General features: G+C 43.0%; 2 protein-coding genes across 2 annotated transcripts in view; one reads left to right on the forward strand and one right to left on the reverse strand.

Moving 5' to 3' along the window:
• Nucleotides 1-929: 929 nt before the first annotated feature.
• LOC115227432 (N-alpha-acetyltransferase 25, NatB auxiliary subunit-like) lies at nucleotides 930-13,205 on the forward strand. The gene is made up of 8 exons (XM_029798266.2): nucleotides 930-1,076; nucleotides 1,528-1,734; nucleotides 4,456-4,579; nucleotides 6,712-6,771; nucleotides 6,866-6,963; nucleotides 8,174-8,284; nucleotides 9,263-9,412; nucleotides 10,974-13,205. Exons 1-8 carry the CDS (start codon nucleotides 1,068-1,070, stop codon nucleotides 11,094-11,096), a joined length of 882 nt encoding a protein of 293 aa, XP_029654126.1. The 5' UTR covers nucleotides 930-1,067; the 3' UTR covers nucleotides 11,097-13,205.
• A 479-nt stretch (nucleotides 13,206-13,684) lies between these two features.
• The window catches only part of LOC115227431 (spermidine synthase-like), an 18,238-nt gene continuing 16,922 nt past the window's right edge, over nucleotides 13,685-15,000 (reverse strand). Inside the window, exon 8 of the mRNA XM_029798265.2 lies at nucleotides 13,685-13,826. Within this exon, the coding sequence (XP_029654125.1) occupies nucleotides 13,812-13,826 (15 nt within the window). The 3' untranslated portion in view covers nucleotides 13,685-13,811. The remainder of the gene's footprint in view (nucleotides 13,827-15,000) is intronic.

Raw genomic sequence — 15,000 nt, forward strand, 5'->3', positions numbered from 1 at the left:
AAATGATGATGATGAATGGAGACAGGCAACTGAATAATAAAAAAAACGATGATTGTGCTAATTGTTTCTGATTTTGATACAAAGCCAACAGTTTTTTTGGCAGGAGAGGGCAGTCGATTACATTAACCCCAGTACGTGACTGGTACTTATTTAATCAACCCTGAAAGGATAAATGGCAAAGTTGATCTCAGAATGTAAAGATGTGCAAAATGTAGCTCAGCATTTTGTCTGGTGTTCTAACAATAATAATAATAATAATAATAATCTATGCCCTGATGCAGTACCAGGCAGTGGCTCTCATGGCTTCTGATCTTAACTGATTGGATGTGTTATCATGTACATTGTTTTGTCTTGGTATAAAAGATGGGCTACAGCAAATATTCTGCTCAATACCACAGATTTGCTTGTCAGTTGTTTGACCGTAACCAGATGATCTTGTCCCTTAGTGGCTGATGATATGTGCATCTCTGATCACGAGCAGAAGTAGTGGGGGAGCATCATGGCCATGTGTTGAGAGGGATTCTTTGGAGTTTGAATAATTCACTTCTGGAAACATGGGTGGTTCGTTCAACATCCTTAAACAACCCTTATTCATGGACCTTTTGAGAGAGATGGACTACTTGACCTGAAGAAAATTCTAATTAAATCTGTCCGGGGTCAATAAAGTTTCTGACTTTATGCAACAGTTATTAAAGCAGAATTCTGAACACATCGGAGAAAACATTTGGTGTGGTTTCTTCCAGTTTTATGTTCTGGGTCCAAATGCTGCAGATGTTGATATTGCCATTTCATCCTTTTGTGGGGTCAGTGTAACCAAACTAGCCTGCTCTCTCTCTTAAACTTACTGGCCTTATGTCAAAATTAGGAAAATTATTATTAAAGACTGGTGAACTGGTCAAATAGCCATATGAAGGCTCCCTAATGAGGATGAGTGATTGATGGTGATGGTAATGATTGAAGATTGATGATGTGATAATGACAATGGTGACTTTTGCTCCATCCCTAACATTGTGCCTATTTATTTATCCTTCAGACAGACATTGAAAGAACTACAAGAGAGGTCTTTTATGGAGGAGGTAAGGAACCTTAATTCAGTTTGTCTATTAATTTTGGCCCCAGTATCAGGAGGGGAATTAACATAATAATCTTAAGTCAGTTGAATCCCTAAACCTCTACATTCATCTACTCCTTTACTAACACCCATTCCCACCCTGTCTCCTTACTGTAACTTTCTACCCTAACCTTTTTTTTTTTATTTCAGTTAATCCCTTTCTAACCCTGACAAGCTTCTTTCAACTGATCCCTGTCTTCTTCATTTCGGAACCATTCAGTCCACTTTGTCCCATGTTCCCTCCTACCCCAATCTCTGTCTGAACTCCACCCCATTCCCCCTACCCCCACCTTACCTGTGTGTCTCTCTCTCTCTCTCACCCACTCATTGTCTCTCTCTCTCTCTCTCACTCACTCACTCATTGTCTCTCTCTCACTCACTCATTGTCTCTCTCTCTCTCTCTCCCTCGGTTACAGAAAGCCTGGCTGAAATTACACAGTTACCTGCTGCGTACGTTGATAGCAGCGATCTACTTGGGTCGTCAGCCTGACAGTAGTGCTACTACTACACAGAATGGTACCAGTGCTGTTAGTAAGAGACCAATGGTGCATGTTTTGAGAGACCTTAAGCAATTATTTCAACAACATGTCGTCGACTGTAAACATTACAAACTCCCCATCAAGGTAAGCTACATAACTTAACTACAACACCGCTCTCTCTACGTATGTGGCTGTGTGGCTGTAATGCCTGTCTCTGACTCCCTGCAACTTCCAGGGATGAATGTCATCATGACTGTCTTCATTGTCTGTCTGTGTGTCTTTGAGTAGTTTACTATACGTATGTGTATGGCTGTGAAACCACAGGGCTTTCAGGTTCAGCCCCACTTGTGGCCCCTTGGGCAGGTGTTTTCTGTTATAGATCTCGGCTGACCAAAGCCTTGTGAAAGGATTTGGTGAGCAGAAACAATAAGGAGCACGTATATTTCTAATTTTCTGTCCTTGGGAGAAAATATTACCTTGCTTGGGAACAGGTGAGAGTTGGTGGCAGGAAGAGCACCCAGCTGTTGGAAACCTGCCTCAATGAATTCCATCTGATCCATGCAGGCATGGAAAAGTGAATGTAAAACTAATGATGTGTGTGTGTGTGCGTGTTTATGTCTATGCAGAATTTGCATCAGAACTTGTTTATCAAATCTAGGAAGGATCATGCATGAGAGAAGTTGCAGGAAGAAGACTGAGAACCAAATTAAGCATCCAGCACAGATTAAGGGGTTTGCATTAGGAAGGGCATCCAGCCAGAGAAACCCAGCCATAACAGACGAGTAGAGTCTGAATAGCTCCATGTCAAATTGTCCAACCCATGCCAGCAAGGAGAGTGGACGTTAAACAATGATGGTGATGTTATATATATATATATATATATATATAAATATAAAATCATCGTTTAAATGTCCGTTTTCCGCGCTAGCACGGGTTGGACGGTCCGACTGGGGTCTGGGAAGCCAGGAGGCTGCACCAGGCTCCAGTATGATCTGGCAGTGTTTCTACAGCTGGATGCCCTTCCTAATGCCAACCACTCCGCGAGTGTAGTGGGTGCTTTTTACGTGCCACCGGCACAGGTGCCAGGGGAGTCTGGCTGCGGCCACGATCAGTTGGTGCTTTTAACGTGCCACCAGCACGGAAGCCAGTCAAGGCGGCGCTGGCATTGGCCACGCTCGCATGGTGCTTTTTATGTGCCACCGGCACAGAAGCCAGTCATATATAAACAGGGTTTTTAAAAAGAATGAACCAATTTTATCACGCAATATTTTAATAAGGAAAAGCAATAGAAAACTCCAGTCACAAGTATTTACTCACAATCAACTTTTATTTCCTGTCTTCAGGGTTAAAGTGGCCACCACCTGCCGCACAGGCAGTGTCAGTGCAATAAGAGAATTCCCCCCAGACGCGTATCACCATATCACGATCCACTGAGTTGATCGCTGTTGTTATTTGTTTAAGGTCACCGAGGTTAGTGGGTAGTGATGGAACATAAACCCAATCTTTTACATATCCCCATAAGGAAAAAATCCCATGGTGAGGTCTGGGGATCTCGCAGGCCAAGCGCAAAGAGCAAGGCCTTGGGGCCTCTTTCTGACCAATCCATTGCTGGGGCACTTTTGCATTCAAAATGGCTCGAACCATCAGATGCCAATGGGGCAGTGTTCCATCTTGTTGAAAAATGAAGTCCTGCAAATCTGCTTTCAAATGGAGTGGTTGGTGTTAGGAAGGGCATCCAGCTGCAGAAACACTGCCAGATCAGACCGGAGCCTGGTGCAGCCTTCTGGCTTCCCAGATCCCCGGTCGAACCGTCCAACCCATGCTAGCATGGAGAACGGACGTTAAACAATGATGATGATGATGAAGTGAAGAGCCAGGTTTGGAGCATATTGAGGTAGGTCTGTCCTGTAACGGTGTTTCCTTCAAAGAAAAAGGGACCATAAACCTTGTCTTGAGACGTTCACCTTAGGAGAATCTCTTACATGCTCAACTGTTTCATGTGGGTGCTCTGACCTTAAACAGCGATCAACTCAGTGGATCATGATATGCTGATACATGTCTGGGAGGAAGTCTCTCATCGCATTGATGTCACCCGTGCTGCAAGTGGTGGCCACATAGAACTCTCGTAAGACAGGAAATAAAAGTTGATTGTGAGTAAATACTTGTGCCTTAGCTGGAGTTTTCTATTGCTTTTCCTTATTAAAATATTACCTAGGCGCAGGAGTGGCTGTGTGGTAAGTAGCTTGCTAACCAACCACATGGTTCCGGGTTCAGTCCCACTACGTGGCATCTTGGGCAAGTGTCTTTTGCTATAGCCCCGGGCCAACCAATGCCTTGTGAGTGGATTTGGTAGACGGAAACTGAAAGAAGCCTGTCGTATATATGTATGTATGTATATATATATATATATATATATATAATATATATATATATATGTGTGTGTTTGTGTTTGTCCCCCTAGCATTGCTTGACAACCGATGCTGGTGTGTTTACGTCCCCGTCACTTAGCGGTTCGGCAAAAGAGACCGATAGAATAAGTACTGGGCTTACAAAGAATAAGTCCCGGGGTCGATTTGCTCGACTAAAGGCGGTGCTCCAGCATGGCCGCAGTCAAATGACTGAAACAAGTAGAGAGTAATGAAATTATATACATGTATGTATACTCACGTATATGTACACACAGTCTAAGGCAATATAAACACCTGGTGCTGTCTTTAGTTTTAGATTTTCTTCCTTTCGTTTGCTCGTGAGTCTCCTTACCTGAAGCTGTCTTGACTGTCTGCCACATGGGGACAAGCCTACATGTTCACGTGGTGCAATCCTAATGTAGCTTCACCCACATGTCGCCTTTGTTTCTATTTCCAGTACACCATCCATGGACCCTATCCAACACGGATATCTTCGTATCTCCTACAAAACCATCACCAAGTATTCCTGCTAATGGTCGAGCATGTTCTTTATATTCACCTCTTGTACGAGAACGGTTTCGGTAAGTTTCATTCCATCGTTTGCACCAAATAACGAGGGTAGTTGCTGGGGGGGTTGAGGGGGGTTTCCTGTGATGGGTGACAACTGACCACAATCTAGTTCAGTACATGTATTTCTTTACTACCCACAAGGGGCTAAATTTGAAAAAGTGATGTATCAGTCCCAACAGATGGCAGTGTTTCTGTAAAAGAAATGGAGAAATTCTTGAGCAACAAAGCTCTGGAAATAGACATAACTTGAATGTGGGGCCTGTAGACAGAAACAATCACTATAATAGTGGTAGCTTTTGAGTATGGTCAAAAATCATACAGGTAAATATATGGCCAAAAGACCTGGATTTATGAATGTACATAATATATATTTCTTTACTACCCACAAGGGGTTAAACAGAGAGGGGACAAACAAGGACAGACAAACGGATTAAGCCGATTATATCGACCCCAGTGCGTAACTAGTACTTAATTTATTGATCCCGAAAGGGTGAAAGGCAAAGTCGACCTTGGCGGAATTTGAACTCAGAACGTAACGGCAGACGAAATACGGCTACGCATTTCGCCCGGCGTGCTAACGGTTCTGCCAGCTCGCCACCTTTTCAGTATATTTGACACATAATTAATGATCCTTGTTAACTATCTGTGACTTGTAACACAGTCAGGCCTCTGTGTCACAGGACACCTCTTTTGATGAATGCCTTGGCTGTTACACTAACCCAAGCATGGGGGAGGGCATGGGTGTGCGGTTAAGCAGTTTGCCTTGCAACTACATCGTCTAGGGTTCAGTCCCACTGTGCGGCACCTTGGACAAGTGTCTTTTACTATCGTGCCCCAGGACAATCAATGCCTTACTCCTTGTGAGTGGATTTGGTAGGCAGAAACTGTAAGCAGATTCTCGTAGAAGAATGTGTGTGCATTCTTTTATTTGTTTCAGTCATTTGGCTGCGGCCATGCTGGAGCACTGCTTTGAAGAGTTTTTAGTCAAAGAAATCCACCCCAGGACTTTTTCTTTGTAAGCCTAGTGCTTATTCCATCAGTCAAACTGCTAAGCTACAGGGATGTAAACACACCAACACCAGTTAAGCGATGATGTGGGAGGCAAACGCAGACACACACACACAGATATATATATATATATATATATATATATATATATACTTAGCTGAACCGCTAAGTTATGAGGACATAAACATACCAACATCGGTTGGCAAGTGATGGTGGTGGGGGACAAACACACACACACATATATATATATATACATACATGTACATATATATGACGGGCTTCTTTCAGTCTCCACCTACCAAATCCACTGACAAAGCTTTGGTCGGCCCAGGGCTATAGTAGAATACACTTGCCCTAGGTGCCACGCAATGGGACTGAACTTGGAACCATGTGGTTGGGGAGCAAGCTTCTTACCACACAGCCGTGCCTGTGCCATCTGTACACATGTGCATAGATGTAAGTATTCCAAGGTTTTGCTGATGATTTGATGTTTCCTGTTGCCATTCCTTTTTAAAATAGGACAACTGGTGTCTCTCTTTCTCTCTCCCTCTGCTTTTGAAGTCCTCTGGAATATATAATCCCTTTCTTGAAAAACGGGGGAAGAATTGGCAACAGGAAGAGCATCCTGCTTCAACTGGAAGCACTCCGTCGGTTACAATGACGAAGATTCCGGTTGATCCGATCAATGGAACAGCCTGCTCGTGAAATTAACGTGTAAGTGGCTGAGCACTCCACAGACACGTGTACCCTTAACGTAGTTCTCGGGGATATTCAGCGTGACACAGAGAGTGACAAGGCCGGCCCTTTGAAATACTGGTGCAACAGAAACAGGAAGTAAGAGTGAGAGAAAGTTGTGGTGAAAGAGTACAGCAGGGATCACCACCATACCCTGCCGGAGCCTCGTGGAGCTTTAGGTGTTTTCGCTCAATAAACACTCACAACGCCTGGTCTGGGAATCGAAACCGTGATCCTACGACCGCGAGTCCGCTGCCCTAACCACTGGGCCATTGCGCCTCCACTACATCCCCATCCAACACATTCGAGCAGAGAAATAATGGCTGTTAAATTAACTAAAGTCTGTGCCTGTGTATGAACACGCATATATTTGTATTCATTTCTGTCTTTTTTTTTCCAGACAAAGCAGATGAAGAGGAAGAAAAACGAATTCAGACAACTGTAGTATCTCTCGTTGATGGTAACATTCTTTTTATATTCTCTCTCTTGTTACAACCATCTGCCTCTTGCTCTCTCTCACCCTTCTCTAACCCCAATTCTCTCTCCCTCCACAGGTCTGGTGTCTAAGCACAAATGTAGTTTAATCAGTGAAGAGAATGGTAAGAAAACATGGAACCTTACTTTACTGGAAAATCTTGTGCTTTTAGCTGAGGTGAGTACCTGCCTACCTACATATATACCTTCCAGTTTATCAACTCTGCTATCTACCCACCTACCTGCTCATCTACCTACCCAGTTACACATGCACCTACCTGTATACTTAATTGTCCCACCTGTCCACGATCTGTTGGATGTATCATGTAAAGCTACATGGTAGCAAGACATGGATATCGAATGTAGGAGACATGTGGAAGCAGGTGACTAGTGTAGGGTTTTTCAGGTTGTGTAATGCTGTAAGAATGAGAGAATGGTAGGACACGAACCAATGGGTGCAGGACAGACAGACAGACTCTAATGGTATGGACGATGAATGGTGGGGCTGATCGTAGGAAACTTGTCAAGGAGTTGTGTAGAAAAGCTGATCTGTTGATTCTGTTGTAAGAGAGACCTGTCCTCGTCATTGATAAGCAGTTGGCTGTTGAGTAACCTGTACCTCCTTGTGGTGCCTATTTGTACTTACCTGGATTAAGCTTTAGTGCAACGCAAATGGTTTATAAACTGTAAACTCATGGACTCAGCCAGCTGCAACTCACTCGACTCTGAGTTTGCTTTTTCAGGACAGGATAAGGTCTCTACCCCTTGGGATGATATAAGCTAACCTTCCCTCTTGCAGCAGCACCACAGACAATATGTCCTTGGATGAAATAAGATTCCGCTTCCCCTGTGATGATAAAAGGCATTGTAGGTGAGCCAAGGGTTTGGGCCAGGGATCAGGGCATTGTAGGTGAGCTGAAGGTTTGGGCTAGGGACAAAAGCATTATAGGCGAGCCGAAGGTTTGGGCCAGGGACCAGGGCATTGTAGGTGAGCCGAAGGTTTGAGCCAGGGACCAGGGTATTGTAGGTGAGTCAAGGGTTTGGGCCAGGGATCAGGGCATTGTAGGTGAGCCGAAGGTTTGGGCCAGGAATCAAGGCATTGCAGGTGAGCCGAAGGTTTGGGCTAGGGATCAAGGCATTATTGTGAGCCAAAAGTTTGGGTCAGGGGTCAGGGCATTGTAGGTGAGCCGAAGGTTTGGGCCAGGGACCAAGGCAATTTAGGTGGGCCAGGGACCAGGGTTCTGTTGTGGTTTCAAAAACTACTGAAAATATGTGTTTTTTGTTTAAGTTACAATTTGTAAATTGTGATGTTTTATATATATTCTCCATTCCATCACCGTCTCTCATTTCGCCGTTTGTAATGTCCGATTTCTCTTCTCCATTTCAAGACCATCTCACATATTACCATTCTGGCAGCTGTCTGCCATCGTATATTGAAACCCATGAAGACATCTTGGGTGAAGAAGAACAAAAAGAAGAAAGAATTAAATATACCCCAGGTCAGTGGATTTTGTTCACATTGTGTGTGTGTGTGGAGTAGAATTCTTGGAGGATTTTGACAAAATGTGTTGCCGGATTTCTTCCAATTCTTTACGTTCTGAATTTCAATTCTGCCAAGGTCAACCTTTGCCTTTCATCCTTTCACGGTTGATATATTAGATACCAGTTGTGCACTGGAGTCTTTGTAATTGACTAACCCCCTCCCTTCGAATTTCATGCCTTCAGCCTTTGGTAGAAAGGATTATTATTATTAAAGGTGGTGAGCTGGCAGAATGCTTAGTGGCATTTCGTCCATCTTTATGTTCTGAGTTCAAATCCCATCAAGGTCGACTTTACCTTTCATCCTTTCAGGGTGATGAAATAAGTACCAGTAACGTACTGGGGTTGATATAAATTGACTAGCCCTTCTCCCAAGATTTCAGGCCTTGTGTCTTCAGTAGAAAAGATTATTATTATTATTATTCAATAGTCTTATTTTTATTACATGTTTCCACTGCCTTACTTGAAGGCAGCTTGGTGTGACTTGGCTTTCTGCTCTGCTTTGTTTTGCTGGTGGTATTTCTACTGTGTCAAAAGTGCTTTGTGTGTGTGTGTGTGCCTGGTAGTGCAGTTTTCTCTATATTATATACATTCATAAACCCTGGTATTTTGGTTATATATTTACCTGTACGATTTTTGACCATACTCAAAAGCTCCTATTATTATAGGGATTGTTTCTGTCTCCGGGCCCCACTTTCAGTTCGTGCACTGCAGAGTTCAAGGCCAGCCTGTGCCAAGCGATTTCACTTTGCATGCTTTAGCTTCATCACTATGGCAACAGTCCAGATACTTATTGAACAGACTTCATATCTTTGTACACACACACACACACACACACACATGGGCAGTCTAGTAAACCATTGCATGTCCGTGTGGGGATACAATTTGTCAACGTCTATCATTCTGCTTATCGTTTTGTGTCTTCTGTTGTTTTGCAGCCAAAAACCTTTGAAAATTTCAACAACCTAACAGCAAGTTTGGAAAAGTCAACGCACGAACTCCATAAAGCTGTCACAGATATTAATCCAGTGTTTAAGTTATTGAATTTACATCATCTCAACTTGACTGAGAGTATCTCTTCGGAAGAGGTGAGTCTGTATATATATGTAAACAGTGTGTGCATACACACACTTTCACACACACATATTTGATGGCATTGCAAAACACACTTTTTATCGTGAAAAACAGGGTTTCCAAAAATCACCCCAGGTCCTTTATGCAAATTTGGCTTATTACCTGTTTTAATGCACTAAAAGAAAGAAACCTTTCGTCCTGAATTTGGGATGCCCTTTTTTATACCATCAAATGTGTGTGTGAGGGTCTTTCGCTTTAACCCTTTGGCATTCAGTCTGTGAAGTGTAACACTTTTTTATTTGTTTTGATTTAACCCTGCATTATCTTGTAGCTTTGAGGTTTCAATAATGTTATTGCTCATTTTTAGAATAACAGTGTAGCGCAAGTGGAGCAGAGAATCTGCATCAAATTTTGCCAAAAGCTTGGTGATACCTGCTCAGAAGCCTAAGCAAAGTTTTCAAAAAGTTTTCATCTTTCTCGACACAATCAAGGAAACCCGAGTGTTTTTTTGGTCAGATGGAAGCAGTTTTGGCACAAACTTGGCAGACACACGTCTCATACTCAAATCTTCAGAACCGTAACTAATCTGTACATCCTCTGATAACTCATGGATGGTGAGAGATTAGATGCAGCCAGTTTGAATGTAATACAGGGAGAATATTTGTGCTGGATTTTGCCAGTTTAAATGCTAAATGGTTACACTATTTTTAACAGTGGTATTTATGTCTTGCTGGTATGTGTGTGTATATATATATATATATAAGAATGAATGTTTTTATATATAATGAACGTGAAATACAGGAAGGGACGAACACGGAACACAAACAAATCATTCGAAGCCTTCAATCTTCAGTCAGACACCGAATCATCATAGCAAATTTCGGCTGTTCAATTCTGATATTTGCTCCAACTCGGCCAGCCCCAAGAAAAAAAACTAAGCTGTAAGCATTAGATTTCTTGGTAGAAGACAGGAATGTGAACGCACAAGACGGATGTGAATACAAGAGACGAAAACGAAATTGAAAACAGTAATGAAAAAACAAAATGTATATAACGGTGGTTGTCATACGACTTTAGACCAAATGAGACAAAACAACAACAACATAGCAGCTGGCGTAGAAATAATTACCGTTTCGGTAGCGGGGACACATGTTGGTCGAGATACATATATATATATATATATATATATATATATATATATATCATCATCATCGTTGTTGTTGCTTAACGTTCACTTTCCATGCTGGCAAGCTGGGAGGTTGCACCAGGCTCCAATCTGACTGGAGCCTGGTACAGCCTCCCAGCTTGTCTGTTCTCAGTCGAACTGTCCAATCCCTGCCAGCATGGAAAGCAAATGTCACATAACGATGATGATGTTGATGATATATAAAATTGGCTTTATGTGGAAATCTTTGTTCAGTGACTTACGTACCTTGTGCTCGGCTAGTCTAGAAACAGCTGTTAAGGAGCTTTATGCATTATTTCTCAACAAATCTGTAATTCAGTTTGAATTAAATGCTTTGTGTGATCATCTTTTCTTTTATTTATATTCTCACCATTGATCTATTTTTTTAGGAGGATGTTGCCATGGAGATGATGATGTGGAAGAGAGTTGAAGAGAGCTATCAACAGTCTGCTCACCAAGTCACGGACCTTTTACATCACAAGCTGGAGTACCTCAGTTCTCTGCATCTCTGAATACCCCCACCACCACCTCCAGCCAAACACCACCACCACCACCTCCTTCCTCTACAATTGCCATCACCACCACCACTTCAGGTAGCAGTTGCCATGCAGTGGAGAGAACCACATCCCCTCTGCCCCACCCAGCTCGCTCTCTGATTGTATCTCCTCACACCCTCACTCTCAAACTACCACCACCACCACCACCCCTACCACTATTCTGTCCGCTCTGGCAGCAGCAGCAGCCGTGTGTGTGTGTGTGTGTGTGTGTGTGTGTGTGTGCAGTGGACCCTAAGGATTGTTTGGAGTCTTGTTTCTCTTTTTATTCCCCCTCACCCCTCTCTCTCTCTTTCACCCTCTTCTGTCTCCCCCTCATCCCTCTCACATCCACTCACACACTGATTCAGAAATGGATTTTTTTTTTCTTATTTAACTTAAATCTGCTGAAAATGATAGGTGGGGTGGTGGTAGTGAAGGGTGGGTGGGTTCGATTTAATGAGAGGAGGAGGGATGGAGAAAATCCCAGCATGGCCAGTACTCTCGATGGAGTTGAAGCAACTAAAGAACTGACTCCCTAACACACCCACCCCTCTTATGTAATTTCTAGAAATCAAGACTGTCAGATAAATTGGAAGGTCATGAGTTCAAATTCTCTCTGCTGTTGTTTTTCTGGGCTCAGAATTCTATCATCTCTTAACAACCCCTTTCTTTGACCGCAGGTTTAGGTCCACATATCAGCCTATAACAATCAAATGTCCTTCTAAATTTTCTTGGTCCAATCCATGGATGTTAAATGATGATGATGATGAGAATGTCCAAACCTGGGTTCCAATGATGTTGATCTCAACATTCTTCCGGTGCCATGCAGTGTGTGAAGGCTCTGCTTTAGAATCAGCTGAAGGGGTTTATCCCCCTTCTTGCTCCTTAGTCAATAGGAACTGGGAGTGGTTAAGAGGAAAACCTTCAGCTGTTGCCTCAGTCTACTTGGCTGACGGAGGATAGCTTAGCAACCTGTGCTTGTGGTGTGTGAAGGGATTTATTTCCTCATCAAAGACCCAGACAAAATGAACAACATTGAGACACTGGCTGGAGAGTCCTTGCTAGACCATCCCTGTTGGTCCGTCGCTGGAAGGGTAGTAGTGTTGGGTGGTTGGGAGTGGGGTCACTGCACATTTTGTGGGTTGTGTGGCTTATGCCATAGTCCACCCAGCTGCCAGTAGGCACCATGGCTATAGGAAAGGCACAGATCTGCAATTATGTTAGCACACCGATTTTGCTTCAGCTGTTTCCCCTGGGGGAGGCATCTTGGCCCCAGTACTCTGTCCTTATCAAGACAGTTGAACCCTCGTATTTCTCCTTCCCACCCACCCCATCCCAGCTTAAACATCGGGAAACTGGTTCAGGAAGGTTGTAATCTTAACATGGTAGACATCAGAAAGCTTGATGGGGTGGGTGGTAGCAGAGCAGCCTGTGACTCCGTGGTTTTGAGTTCCGATTTCACGAGAAAGGAAAGAAAAACCAGTGTGTCCTTCGGTGAAGTGGAGGCCTTGCTGTATGTTTCATCTCTTGTCTAATTGTGGGTCTACCACTTAAGCACCTCCTCCCCTCTTGTCTAATTGTGGGTCTACCACTTAAGCACCTCCTCCTTCTTCCCTCTTGTCTACTTGTGGTACTACCATTTAAGCATCTCCCTCTCCTCCCCTTCATATAACATATCCAGTTTTGTGGTGGGAGGGGTGGACCGTGGTCTCTTTTCACTTCATCCATCCACTTATCCACACACACACACACGTGCACATCGTCACACACTTCACAGCCTTATGCACACTTTCACTCACATAGTCCTGTGGAGGCATTGTCTCATATATACACACACACACACACCAACGCAGCCCTGAACACACACACACACATTGTTGTGTGTGCGTGTGTATGTATGCATACACATGTATATAGCGTGTTGTGGTAGGTGGTTGGTGTGGTGCAGCAAAATGTTTAAGAAAGAAGTAAAAGCAAGAGACGGGATCCGGTTTCAATTCTTAACAGGAACGACATTCACTTTTCTCGTTTTTGGAGAAATTGTAAAGAGAATGGTAAAAAAAAAAAAAAGAAAAAAAAAGAGAATCAGTAACATCTGAGGTGGGTGGTTGCAGGTGTGGCCTGCACGTGTGTGTATGTGTGTGCGTAGAGAGGGAGAGAGAAACGAAGAGGAGGAGGAGGCAGATGAGGTGTCTGCGGATCAAAGAACTATTAAGATTGCAATAAATGGCGTCTGTGTGTCTCTCGTGTGAAATAGAACAAAGCAGAATGAATTAGGGAGGGAGGGAGGGGGGAGCAAAGGAGAAGATCTTTAATTACATAAGTTAACGAGTTTGGAGGAATGTTTTAATAATAAAAATTTTAAAAAAGACTCAAAACACTAAAAAAAAATTCCATAATATATCAGAAAATGTTTCTGTCTGTTTATATAATTGATTTGCAGAAAGAATGTGGTTGGTTTATATATATATAAAATATATATATATATATATATATATACACACACTCCTTCTGTGCCTCACCTACAGAGGGGGTGGGTATAAAAAAGGAGTAACCTGCACAAGTGCATTGTTGGTCAGTGATGTTTATTGCAGTTGAAATATTACAGAGCTACATGGCTTACAATTACATTGGTCTATGGCTAAATTAATATTGCTACATGTTGGTTTATAGTGCTACATGACCGTCATTTCACAGTCCAAGTCTCTGAAATAGAGAAGAAACAAAGAAAGGTGAGGTTGTTTCATCAACATATATTTTATATCTCGCATCATGCATGTGTGTATATTTATTATTTACATTAATTTATATACATTCATGTATTTATACACATTTATATATATATATATACACACACACACATACATAGATGTATAACACATTTACATATACATGCCTATGTATATGTACGAGGGACGTTCAATAAGTAATGTCCCTGACCCACTTGCAGTTGTTTGATCTAGCTGAAATTTTGCATGTGCAATTATTTATATTTCTATAGAATAAGTGGCAAATTACAGCTCTGAACTAATTGTGGTTTCTGATTTACAGGTTTTTGAACTGAGTCAAGTGTGAAATGGAGCCTGTTGAGTGTCGAGCAGTGATCCGGTTTTTGTATTTGAAAGGACGCACACCACGGGAGACTTTTGATGAAATGAAAGTAACTTATGGTGATGATGCCCCATCATATAACCTTGTAAAACGCTGGCATCGTGAATTCAAACATGGTCGGAACTCTGTGGAAACAGCTCCCAGATCTGGTCGCCCCCCTTCTGCCATTGATGAGGTATCTGTCCGTCAAGTTGAGGCTGCCATTTTGGAAGATTGACGCATAACTATTCACCAAATAGCCCATGAGGTCAAGATTAGTACCGGGTCTGTGGAAACTATCATTCATGGCCATTTGCATATGCAAAAGGTGTCTGCCAGATGGATTCCCAGGTTGCTCACGCCTTTCCAGAAGCAAGAACGCGTCGAGTGCTCGAGGATGAATTTGGAGATGTGCCAAGAAGATGAGTCAAAATTTTTCAAAGGACTGATTACACAGGATGAAACCTGGGTCCATCACTATGATCCAGAGACCAAAGCCCAGTCAATGCAGTGGAAGCACCGTGACTCACCTCCTCCAAGGTCATACTCACAGTCTTCTGGGACCAGGACGGAGTAGTGATGACAGATTCCTGCCAAAGGGTACCACAATTACAGGAGCCTATCATGCTTCACTTTTGAGGAAATTAAGAGAGGCTATCAAAATCAGGAGGCGGGGCAAGATCAGCAAAGGCATCATCCTCCTGCAGGACAATGCTCCGGTCCACAACTTGCGTCAACAGATCAGAAGCACAGGCGTGCAGCTATGAACTCCTCCCCCATCCCCCCTACT

The sequence above is a fragment of the Octopus sinensis genome, unplaced genomic scaffold, assembly GCF_006345805.1.
Source record: "Octopus sinensis unplaced genomic scaffold, ASM634580v1 Contig03095, whole genome shotgun sequence".
NCBI classification, from domain to species: Eukaryota; Metazoa; Mollusca; class Cephalopoda; order Octopoda; family Octopodidae; genus Octopus; species Octopus sinensis.